Source organism: Ursus arctos, unplaced genomic scaffold (genome assembly GCF_023065955.2).
Source record: "Ursus arctos isolate Adak ecotype North America unplaced genomic scaffold, UrsArc2.0 scaffold_1, whole genome shotgun sequence".
Classification (NCBI taxonomy): Eukaryota; Metazoa; Chordata; class Mammalia; order Carnivora; family Ursidae; genus Ursus; species Ursus arctos.
The window spans coordinates 45,831,504-45,843,416 of NW_026622763.1; the positions used below are offsets into that span (position 1 = coordinate 45,831,504).

The 11,913-nt window shown below is 35.3% G+C and overlaps 1 protein-coding gene across 1 annotated transcript in view; it reads left to right on the plus strand.

Annotated features, from left to right (window-relative positions):
- Window positions 1-4,490, plus strand: part of LOC113250826 (sodium channel protein type 2 subunit alpha) — an 81,829-nt gene extending 77,339 nt beyond the window's left edge. The window contains exons 25-26 of the mRNA XM_057318264.1: window positions 889-1,159; window positions 2,723-4,490. Of these exons, the coding sequence (XP_057174247.1) occupies window positions 889-1,159; window positions 2,723-3,918 (1,467 nt within the window). The 3' untranslated portion in view covers window positions 3,919-4,490. The remainder of the gene's footprint in view (window positions 1-888; window positions 1,160-2,722) is intronic.
- The last annotated feature ends 7,423 nt before the right edge of the window (window positions 4,491-11,913 follow it).

Here is an 11,913-nt window from a genome sequence, read left to right on the forward strand (position 1 = left end):
TAAGAAAGTAGAGGACAGCCTAGTGGAAGTTAAGTCAAGGCTTGAGCCCTAGAAAGCCTGAAATACCAAGCAGGTATAGGCAAAATGGTACAAAACAGGGTCCAAATGAGCAGAACTGGTAAGGTGAGGCCTTAATTTCATAAACAAGACATAAAGCCAATTAGTTCTTGGAAATAAGGTCCAAACTGAATAGGGCAAAGTTTGAACATCTGATTGTGGGCTATAACTTTTTAAAAGATTATTATATTCTTAAAGAAGAGTTACTTGCATATGATTTCACCAAGCTTTTCCTTATTGCAAAATCTGGCATAACCATAGATCAGTAATCAAAGCTAAGAAATGGTACAATACCACTTAAATAAAATATAGAACTTAATTGGATTTCACCAGGTGTTCCACATATGTCCTTTCTCTTGACCTATAATTTTTTAAAACATCTTCCAAGATGAAACTTCAGGTTCTCTGGCTTTGGGGAAAGATGATAAAAGCAAAAAGTAGAAAAAAATAAACATGAGAGAAAAAGCTAGAGAATTATTTATTAGTTCTTTGAAGTTTACTTTGATACCCCCCTCTAATACGTGGGATAACAAAGATTTTTTTATAGTAGCAGATATTGGCTGACTGTTGTACACATGTTGTTACGGGCACTGAGAACACAGTAAGTGGCTCTTAAAGTCAGTTTATAAAATCTGATATCATGAACAGTGTAACTAAAATACATTTGAAAAAAAGTTGCATATGCCAGTATACAAAATGTTCTTCCAAATATTAAATAAACATGGTGTGTTTTTATAAAAGCCACATTTTCATATTGCTATGTTAAAAGCAGATATGTCAAATTTGATTTTTTTATGTTTCTAAGTGAATTTTATATATTCCTTGTTCCAGAACAAATTCCAAGGAATGGTCTTTGATTTTGTAACCAAGCAAGTCTTTGATATCAGCATCATGATCCTTATCTGCCTCAACATGGTCACCATGATGGTGGAAACTGATGACCAGAGTCAGGAGATGACAAACATTCTGTACTGGATTAATCTGGTGTTTATTGTTCTGTTCACGGGAGAGTGTGTGCTGAAACTAATCTCTCTTCGCTATTACTATTTCACCATCGGATGGAATATTTTTGATTTTGTGGTGGTCATTCTCTCTATCGTAGGTAAGAAGAGATGCTTTTACTCAGTTAAGGAAGTTAGTAGTAAAAATTTGTTTAAAACTTTGAAAGTGTTTCTTACTGATCTTTCTTATTCATCCCAAAATTTCAGATAAAAGTCTAATAGTTCTTCAGTTCGTCATTTCTCTTGTTGCATGCTGTGCATGAAATGATGTGTAAAAAAAGAGATTTTCTATTTTTCAGCTTTCATTTATCATCTTGTCTCATTTCAGAAGACAATAACTGCAATTTGTCATAACACTCTTTTAGTCACTCACACTTCTTTGGTATAGACAAGTACTGCTTTGAATAAATAATTCACACACACATACACACAAAAATTATTAGAAGTAATCAAATAGTCCATAAATATTAAGCTATTGATAATTGGAATAGTTTGCATGTGTGTTTACATATATTCACAAACACACAAGCTTCATCTTACCTTTGGATTCAGATAGTTTCTATGGTTTGTAATATTCTTTCTCCAGAAGTAGACATTTTGTTCAAAAAACTACAACAGGCTCCTTATCATTAATACATATTAAGTGGTCAGGTATAGGGCATTAAATGAGGTGCTGACAGTAAATATAAGAGATTTAAGACAAGGGTCTGCCTATTTGAGAAAAGAAAACATACACAGTGGGAAGCAAATAGTATTCTACTATTTATACTGCTTTCTCTGGTGGACTAGAACACTGAAACAATATGCCATTCTGTTTGCTCCTCGCAATGGCGCTATGAGGTGGTCATAGAGTGCTTAAGGGATGAGACTCGGGAGTCATACAGATCTGGTCTGGAGCTTCCCTATTTCCACTACTTACCCGCTCTGTGACCTATGGCAAGTTACCTCCAATCCCTGGCTTTCCAGGGAATATTTCTGTGAAGTGTTATTGTGAGAATTAAATGATATTATGTAAGGAGATGCACTTAGTAGCATGCCTAGAACAAAGTAAAGACCCAGTAAGTGCCGAGTTTAATAAAAACAACAAAAGTAGACATTAACACCACTTAGTGATGTGGGGAAAAAAGAGATAGGATTCAGTCACAAGTATGTCTGTCTCCAAAGCCTGGATTCTCTCCTGTCCATCATTCTTGCCACCTTCCAAATAAAGCGGATCACAACCGTCTCAGGATAAGAACTCCCATATTCCAATCCAGATTCACAAACCTCGTCCATTAGTTCTTATGCCAATACTAGAACTGGTATTTCAGAACTACAAATCCACTCCTTTGCTTCACTGCCGTATACTTTGTGACATCTTTAGGCCTTCAGTGGTTGAGTCTTTTAATAGATGCTTTTCTTGAACTAGGTAAAATGACCATTGAAACCTCAGTTAGCATAAAGGGGTTAATGTTATAACACCAAACGTATCAGTTTCATTTTGCTAAACAAATACTGCAGATTGTGTGTGTGTGTGTGTGTGTGTGTGTGTGTGTGTATTATGTGTATACCTAATTCTTATGTCCACATTTTGTAAAACTAGTGATTATCTAATCCATGTAAATTTTCATTCACTACCATTAAATATAGAACTATTTTTGTTTTTGTTCCTTGACTTTCCATAGGCATGTTTCTGGCTGAGCTGATAGAAAAGTACTTTGTGTCTCCTACCCTGTTCCGAGTGATCCGGCTCGCCAGGATTGGCCGAATCTTGCGTCTGATCAAAGGGGCCAAGGGGATCCGCACGCTGCTCTTCGCTCTGATGATGTCCCTTCCGGCCTTGTTTAACATCGGCCTCCTGCTCTTCCTGGTCATGTTCATCTATGCCATCTTTGGAATGTCCAACTTTGCCTATGTTAAGAGGGAAGTTGGAATTGATGACATGTTCAACTTCGAGACCTTTGGCAACAGCATGATCTGCCTGTTCCAGATTACCACCTCTGCTGGCTGGGACGGACTGCTAGCACCTATTCTCAACAGTGGACCTCCAGACTGTGACCCTGAAAAAGATCACCCTGGAAGCTCAGTTAAGGGGGACTGCGGGAACCCCTCTGTCGGGATTTTCTTTTTTGTCAGTTACATCATCATCTCATTTCTGGTCGTGGTGAACATGTACATCGCTGTCATCCTGGAGAACTTCAGTGTTGCTACTGAGGAAAGTGCAGAGCCCCTGAGCGAGGATGACTTTGAGATGTTCTATGAGGTCTGGGAGAAGTTTGATCCCGATGCCACCCAGTTTATAGAGTTCGCCAAGCTCTCGGATTTCGCAGCTGCCCTGGATCCTCCTCTTCTCATAGCCAAACCAAACAAAGTCCAGCTCATTGCCATGGACCTGCCCATGGTCAGTGGGGACCGGATCCATTGTCTTGACATCTTATTTGCTTTTACAAAGCGGGTTTTGGGTGAGAGTGGAGAGATGGATGCCCTTCGAATACAGATGGAGGAGCGATTCATGGCGTCAAATCCCTCCAAAGTCTCCTACGAGCCCATCACAACCACTCTGAAACGCAAACAAGAAGAGGTGTCTGCTATCGTTATCCAGAGGGCTTATAGACGCTACCTCTTGAAGCAAAAAGTTAAAAAGGTTTCATGTATCTATAAGAAAGACAAAGGCAAAGAAGGTGATGGAACACCTATCAAAGATGATATTCTCATTGACAAACTAAATGAGAATTCAACTCCAGAGAAAACCGATGTGACGCCTTCCACCACCTCTCCACCTTCCTATGATAGTGTGACCAAACCGGAAAAAGAAAAATTTGAAAAAGACAAATCAGAAAAGGAGGACAAAGGGAAAGATATCAGGGAAAGTAAAAAGTAAAAAGGAACAAAGAATACTCCATTTTGTGATCAATTGTTTACAGCCTGGGATGGTGATGTAGTGGTGTCAACAGGACTCCCAGAGGAGGTCTATGCCAAACTGACTGTTTTTACAAATGTATACTTAAGGTCAGTGCCTATAACAAGACAGAGACCTCTGGTCAGCAAACTGGGACTCAATAAACCAGAAAAACAGCATTGACAGGAGGTTTCTGTTTTCACAACCAGCTGACACTGCTGAAGAGCAGAGAGGTAATGGCTACTCGGACAATAGGAACCACTTTAAAGGGGGGCGGGAAGTTAAATTTTTATGTAAATTCAACACGTGACACTTGATGATAGTAATCGTCACCACTGTTTATGATTTAACTGCCACACCTGCCATATTTTTACAAAATGTATGCTGTGAATTTATCACCTTTTTTTTTTAATTCACAGGTTGTTTACTATTATATGTGACTATTTTTGTAAATGGGTTTATGTTTTGGGGAGAGGGAGTAAAGGTAGGGAATTCTACGTTTCTCTATTGTATAACTGGATATATTTTAAATGAAGGCATGCTGCACTTCTCATTCACACATGAAAAAAATCACATCACAAAAAGAAAGAGTTTACTTCTTGTTTCAGGATGTTTTTAGATTTTTGAGGTGCTTAAATAGCTATTCATGTTTTTAAGGTATCTCATCCAGAAAAATTTTAATGTGCCTGTAAATGTTCCATGGAATTCACAAGCATTGAAGAATTGTTTTATTTTTACATAATCCATTATATGTACATGTATATATGTATATATGTATATGTGCGTGTATATACATATATATGTATACACACAGAGACACACACACACCATTACATAGTCATTCAGAGTCCCGGCAGCATGACTATACCATTTTTGATAAGTGTCCTTTGGCATAAACTAAAAATATCCTATCAATCCTTTTAAAAACCTGAATTGACCAAAAAGCACCCCCCACCACTTTATAAAGTTGATTCTGCTTTTTTCCTGCAGTATTGTTTAGCCATCTTCTGCTCTTGGTGAGGTTGACATAGCATATGTCAATTTAAACAATAAAAGTCTGCTTTGTAAATAGTAATTTTACCCAGTGGTGCATGTTTGAGCAAACAAAAATGATGACTTAAGCACAGTATTTATTGCATCAAATATGTACCACAGTAAGTATAGTTTGCAAGCTTTCAACAGGTAATATGATGTAATTGGTTCCATTATAAGTTTGAAGCTGTCACTGCTGCATGTTTATCTTGCCTATGCTGCTGTATCCTACTCCTTCCACTGTTCAGAAGTCTAATATGGGAAGCCATATGTCAGTGGTGAAGTGAAGCAAATTGTTCGACCAAGACCTCATTCTTCGTGTCATTAAGCAATAGGTTGCAGCAAACAATGAAGAGCTTCTTGCTTTTTATTCTTGCAGTCTTCATTGAACACTCCATGGTGACCAGCCCGACTGTACGGACATGTTGCAAGCTGCTTAAATCTGTTGAAACTATATGGTTAGAGTTTTCTAAGAAAATATAAATACTGTAAAAAGTTCATTTTATTTTATTTTTCAGCCTTTTGTACATAAAATGAGAAATTAAAAGTATCTTCAGGTTGATGTCACAGTCACTATTGTTAGTTTCTGTTCCTAGCACTTTTAAATTGCAGCACTTCACAAAATAAGAAACAAAGACTAAGATGCAGTGTAGGTTTCTGCTTTTTTATTAGTACTGTAAACTTTGCACACACTTCAATGTGAAACAAATCTCAGACTGAGTCCAGCATTTATTTGCTTTCAAATAGTAATGCCTTATCATCAAAAGAGGCTGAAGGAAAGACCAGTTGATATTCTTGGCATTGCTTGGATCAGATGTTTCCACCTAGTCTTATTCAGTAAATCGTCAGTCTTTTCCAGTGTTTGTTCACCCAGATAGATCTTACTCTTATTGACCCGTATGGCATTAGAACTGTATCAGTTATGATAGGGGACCGAAGTTTTGTGGGTTTTTTTTTTCCTCACAAAGCCAGGTAGTGAAATTATATTACCAGTTACAGCAAAACATTTTGTTTTCCTTTCACAAGCAACATTAAATGTAGATTCTTTATACTAAAGCTATTGACTTGTAGTGTGTTGGTGAAATGCATGCAGGAAAATGCTATTACCATAAAGAACGGTAAACCACATTACAATCAAGCCAAAAGAATAAAGGTTTTGCTTTTGTTTTGTATTTAATTGTTCTGTCTTTGTTTCTATCTTTGAAATGCCATTTAAAGGTAAATTTCTATCATGTAAAAATGATCTATCAGAAAAAATATAAATGTAAAGAATACACATTAAATATAATAATTCATCTTTAAATTTTTTCATGGAATGGAAATCAATTAAGAAGAGTGTATTGGATATCTAGTTTTAATATTGGCCAAAAATCTAGATATGGTATTGGGTAGAGTACTGGAAAGTTACAAAAATTAATAAAAAAATTGACTAACATTTTAAGTTGTGTGTCCTTTCTCCTTCCCGTCTACCTACTGTTTTGTTTTGTTCTCCTTTTCACTTTAGTTTCTTCCCTATGTATTCTTTCTTTTTTTTAAGATTTTATTTACTTGACAGAAAGAGAGTGAGCGAGCAAGAGAGCGGCAGGCAGAGGGAGAGGGAGAAGCAGGCTCCCCACTGAGCAGGGAGCCCGATGCAGAGCTTGATCCCAGGACCCTGAGATCACAACCTGAGCCAAAGGCAGTTGCTTGACTGACTGAGCCCCCCAGGCGCCCTTCCTATGTACTCTTGATCTGCTTTCCTATATACTTTTCCATTCCTGCCTTTGGCTCTTGTTTTTCATTCAGGATATTTTTCTTGTTTCTTTTCTGTTCACCCAATCTCTTATTAATTACATTCTGTAGACAATGGCTCTGTGCACTTAAACCCCTAATAATTTGTTGTCGCTATAAAAAATCCATAGAGTATCATTATATTCATTTCTACAATTTCTTTGGCAAAAATTCTAAGTGAGCTTAGATCTCAACCCTTTGTACCATATTAACAAAACTCCCAAATGACACAGATTTGGTTTTTCTACTTAATTTGAGCAGTTTGGGAAATGTTTCTCAATTCTGATTCCATATTGAATTACCTGAGAAGCTTTTTTAAAAATGTCAATGCATGGGCCAAGGCCAGACCAATTGAAATCATATTTCTGGGGATGAGACTTAAGCATCTAATTTTTTTTAAGGCTTACCATTGATGCTGATTCATACTACGGGTTGAAAGCCAGTGAGTTAGGGTCTCTATGCCCAATAGGAAAAAAATATTAGAAAAAATAGAAAAAAAAAGAAAATGCCTGCCCCTTTCATGTTTCGGAGTTTTCATTATATAACTCACTGTGTATAAAGTAAGGCTTCCAATATGGTGGCTTTTGAGGTGTTTATCTCGTAGTGCAAGGACTTGACATTGATCTGTTTATATATCAGGGGTTCTCTTCTAAGACTGTAGTTCGTGAAAGGGAATTCTATCAGTATTGTTTTTGAGAACTTTTTCAAATTATACACCCACACAACAGGCACCGCAGTTGTTCCTAGTACATACTGGGTAAGATGAATATGCAGGTGGTTTAGGAAACAGTTTGGATTCATAAAATACTCTTTCAGGTGAATACTACATGCCCTGTTGGGTAAAAACCATTAATCTGGACCAATGGGAGATAATCCACATAAAACACACATTCAGTTTGTCATTCGAGTCAAAAATCTAAACAGGAAAGACCCATCCTCTACTTCTCTATTCTGGGGCACCTCTCATAATCACATGTTCTCCTGAGTTCTGTATAATACAGATCGATTTACAGAGAGAAGAGGGGAGAAAATACGAGGAAGGATGAAAAGGCAGAGGAGAAGGAAAGAGGGAAAAACAACTGGGAGAAGTAGAGGGAGGGAGGAGAATATCAAAATGGGAAGGGATGCTTTATAAATTAACCTCTGAAAAAAGGTCTTGCTGTTAATATCTACAGAAATAGTGCAGGAAGGGGGAAGGAAAAGACATAGGAAAGAAATTGTGTTTAGTTGTCGACCTGTTAGATACACAAAGCAAACATGTTTCTCCTCTCCTTTTTTTTAAAGAAAAAAAACTATGATAAAGGCGAAGAGGACATTATGCAAGTAAATGTTAGAATGATTGCATCGATAATGGGTTTTTTTTCTGTCATCTGAACTAAATAAATATTTGAGTGTCTACTACATATTAACTTTGTGATAGGAGCTGTGAGATTAAAGACAAAATTAACTGTCCCAAAAAAGGGTATAGCTAGAGGTGAAGAACCTTGAATGTCATGCTCAAGAGCCTGAGATTTATTCTGTTGGCAACAAGGAATGATTGATTGCTCCTCAACAGTGCAATGCAGTGCCATTAGGTATTTTTGTCCCTATTTAATTTGATAGTAAGAAGACTACACTGACCATTCTTTTTGCTAATATTTCACAGAGCTCTCACTTTCCCATCGCTTTATTTTTAAAGATGTCTGTGTTCTTACCTTTCGGTATATATTTTTAAAAGAATATACATAGATTTTTAAAAACCTAACATTTTCTGTTAATAGCCTATCTTATTATACTTGTATTTATTTTATACACAGATATATTTGATTTTATTTTTATTACTTTTTTCTGTGCTTTTTATTTGTCAAGTTTTTCTTTTTTCTTCCTTCCCTTTTTTTGTCCTCTTTCTCATTAATTTTGTTATGTTTATTCTCTCTCGCACATCGGTACTGGTTTGGAACCTACACATCTTCCTCCCTCTCTCCCTTCTTCCCTTCCTCACTTCCTTCCTTTTCTCTCTCTCTCTTTTATTTTTTAATAAGTGATTGCTCTTAAATTTTAACATGCATACTTAACTAGTGAAATAAAATCAGCAGTTGCACCCTTATCTGGAACAATGAAGTTCTCTAGATTCAATGCATATTATTGTCCCCTTTTGGTGTGATTTTTGTCTACTATTTTAATTCTGCTTTGTCTGACACCCAACAAATTAAACAATATTATTATGATGAATTTGTATATTCAGTGCTTACTTAGACTTATTCACATGTTAATTAATCTTTCCTAAAATATGTTTCTTCTGTCTACTTCTTCATTTTATGCTCTATTTCCTTCGTTGTTTTTCTTTAAGATTTATTTATTTAAGACAGGGGGGCACAGGGAGAGGGAGAGGAAAAGGGAGAGAGTCCAAAGCAGACCCTACCTTGAGCCCCTGAGCGCGGAGCCTGGAGTGGGACGTAATCTTACAACCCTGAGAGCACAACCTAAGGTGAGCTCAAGAGTCAGTCACCTAACTGTGCCACCCAGGTGCCCCCTATTTCCTTCTTGAAATATGTAAGGAATTTTATTAGTAAGGTCTGTGGGTAGCAAATTGACTTTTTTTTTTCTTTTTCTGAAAATGGCTTTATTTCAGCCATATTTCTTTAAAAAGATTTATTTATTTTAGAAAGAGAAAGAGAGACAGAACACAAGTGCGGGGAGGGTCAGAGGGAGGGACTCCCAAGCACACTCCCTGCTGAGCGCAGAGCTGATGTGGGGCTCACACTCACAACACGAGATCCTGACCTGAGCCGAAATCATGAGTCAGACGCTTAACCAACTGAGCCACCAAGGCAACCCCAGCCATATTTTTAATGTAATAGTTTAGATTATAATTATTATGGTGTTTTTTTTTTAATTTTTTGAATCTAGTTATGAAATTAACTATTAATCTGCCTCAGAATTAATGCTATTTTAATTTGAGATTGACATTAACATCTGTAATTCAGAAAATTTCAGGAAAATTCTCAACTTTCAGCAAACAAATATCTCCTCATCCTATATTCTTCTGTTTTCTCCATCTGGAACCTCTGAGGGTTATATGTTGAAATTTCTTAATCTTTCTCCCACGTTTTTTACTGTCTCTTCCTTATTTTTAGTGTTCTTTCTGGGTAATTTGTCAGCTTTTGGTATCAGGATAATCCTGGCTTCATAAAACAAGTTAGAAATTGTCCATTCCTGAAAGAATTTCTGTAAGAGTGCAATTATTTCTCCCTTACATAATGATAGAATTCATTAGTAAAGCCATATGGAACTTCAGTGTTCTTTGTGGACAAGTTTTTAATTAAAGATATTTGTTTCTTTAGTAGATCTAGGACTATTATGATTTTTCCCTTTTTTTGTTTTGGGAAGTTGCATTTTTCTAAAGAATTTGTTCATCCAAGTTATCAAATTTACTGCTAAATGGTTCATGTCATTCCATTATTAGGCTTCCAGTATCTGTGGCATCACTGGTCATATCCCTTTCTTCCCTTCTGGTACTGAAAATTTGTAATTTATCTCTTTCTTGATTAGCTTATCTAAGGGTTCTTCAATTTTATTAATGTATTCACAATACCAACTTTTGGTTTATTGATTTTCTCTACAGTTTTCAGTTTTCCATCCATTGATTTCTGCTCTTTTCAATCCTACTATGATTAAGTATGTTGTTTGGTGTAGGTTTTCAAAATAGATACCCATTATCAACTTAAAGAGAATCCCTGTGATTCCGAATCTAAGGGTTTTCAAAATCATTAGTGCACACTTAACTTTATTAAATTTTTATTGTACCTTATTTAGATAATCATATTGTTATTCTTTATTTTGGTGCTATGGTAAATGGTATTAATTGCTTTTAGAATGTTAATCCTAATTATTCTCCTGGAATTGAATACAATTTGGTCATTTACATTATCAATTTCATATATTGCAATATTTAGCTCTTTAATATTTTGTTTCACATTCTCAAATCTACATCTGTAAAACAGCTTGGCCCACAGTATTTCTATCTTTTACTGTGCCTGTTAGGCTTAGATCATAAGGTTATTGGTATGCTCAAAACAAGTTGGGGAAAGTTTTCTACTTTTTGGCCTCTGTTAGATATTGAATAACATAGGTGTTAATTTGTCCTTAATATTTGGATGACTTATGAAGTCTTCTGAGCCTGATTTGCCTTTTGTGTTTGATTTTTTAATCATGTATTTGTTTTCTTTAATAGATAGAGGGCCATTTAGCTTTGCTGTTTCTTCTGGTTTCACTTGCCATAAAACTATTTTTTTCTAATGATTTAACATTTCAAATAAAATTTCAATTTTATTCACATAAAGTTACTTATAACTTTATATTATCTTTTAAAACTCTGTAGGATCTGTAGTAAAGACCCCTTTCCTACTGATATTAATTTTATTATTATATTACATTGTATTATATTAATTACTATACATTAAGAACCAATTTTGGCTTTTCTAATCTTCTCTATAGTATGTCCTTTTCTATTTCGTTATTAATTTTGGTTGCTTTTATATTTATCTTTTCCTTCTTCTATTTCATTGGTTTTAATTTACCATTATTTTGTAAATTCTTAAAAAACAAGTCCAGCCTTTATTCTCTTCTTAGTAAATGCACTTAGGCTAGGCTATAAATTTCTCTCTAAGCATGGCTTTAATAACATTCCACAAATTTTGTTGTATTTTATGTTGTTACCATTCAGTTAAAAATGTTTTCTAATTTCTATTGTGACTTCTTCCTATTTTATTAGAAATTTAGAAGAGTACTGCTTAATTTCCAAATATCTAAGGAATTTTCTAGATATGTTTGTTTTGACTTCTAATTTATTTTCCCTTTGTTCAGATAATATACTCTGCATAATTTTAATCATTTAACTTTTGGGGGGGACTACTTTGTAGCTCAGCAGCTAGCAAATGTAACATAAGTTTCATACGTGGTTGAAAATAAAGTGTATTATTCAGTTGTTATTGTATTATGTATGTTTAATAGATCAAGTTTATTGATTATGTTATCAAAATTCATCTTTATTGATTTTTTGTCTGTTTTTTCTATATAAATACATCACACATTCTTATTGATAAATCTTGTAGTATATTATTGAAGCCAATCTTTAGGGGGTAAAAGGAATTATCACCTCATGTTCAATTCTAGAAAGGCATCCTATAAAAGATT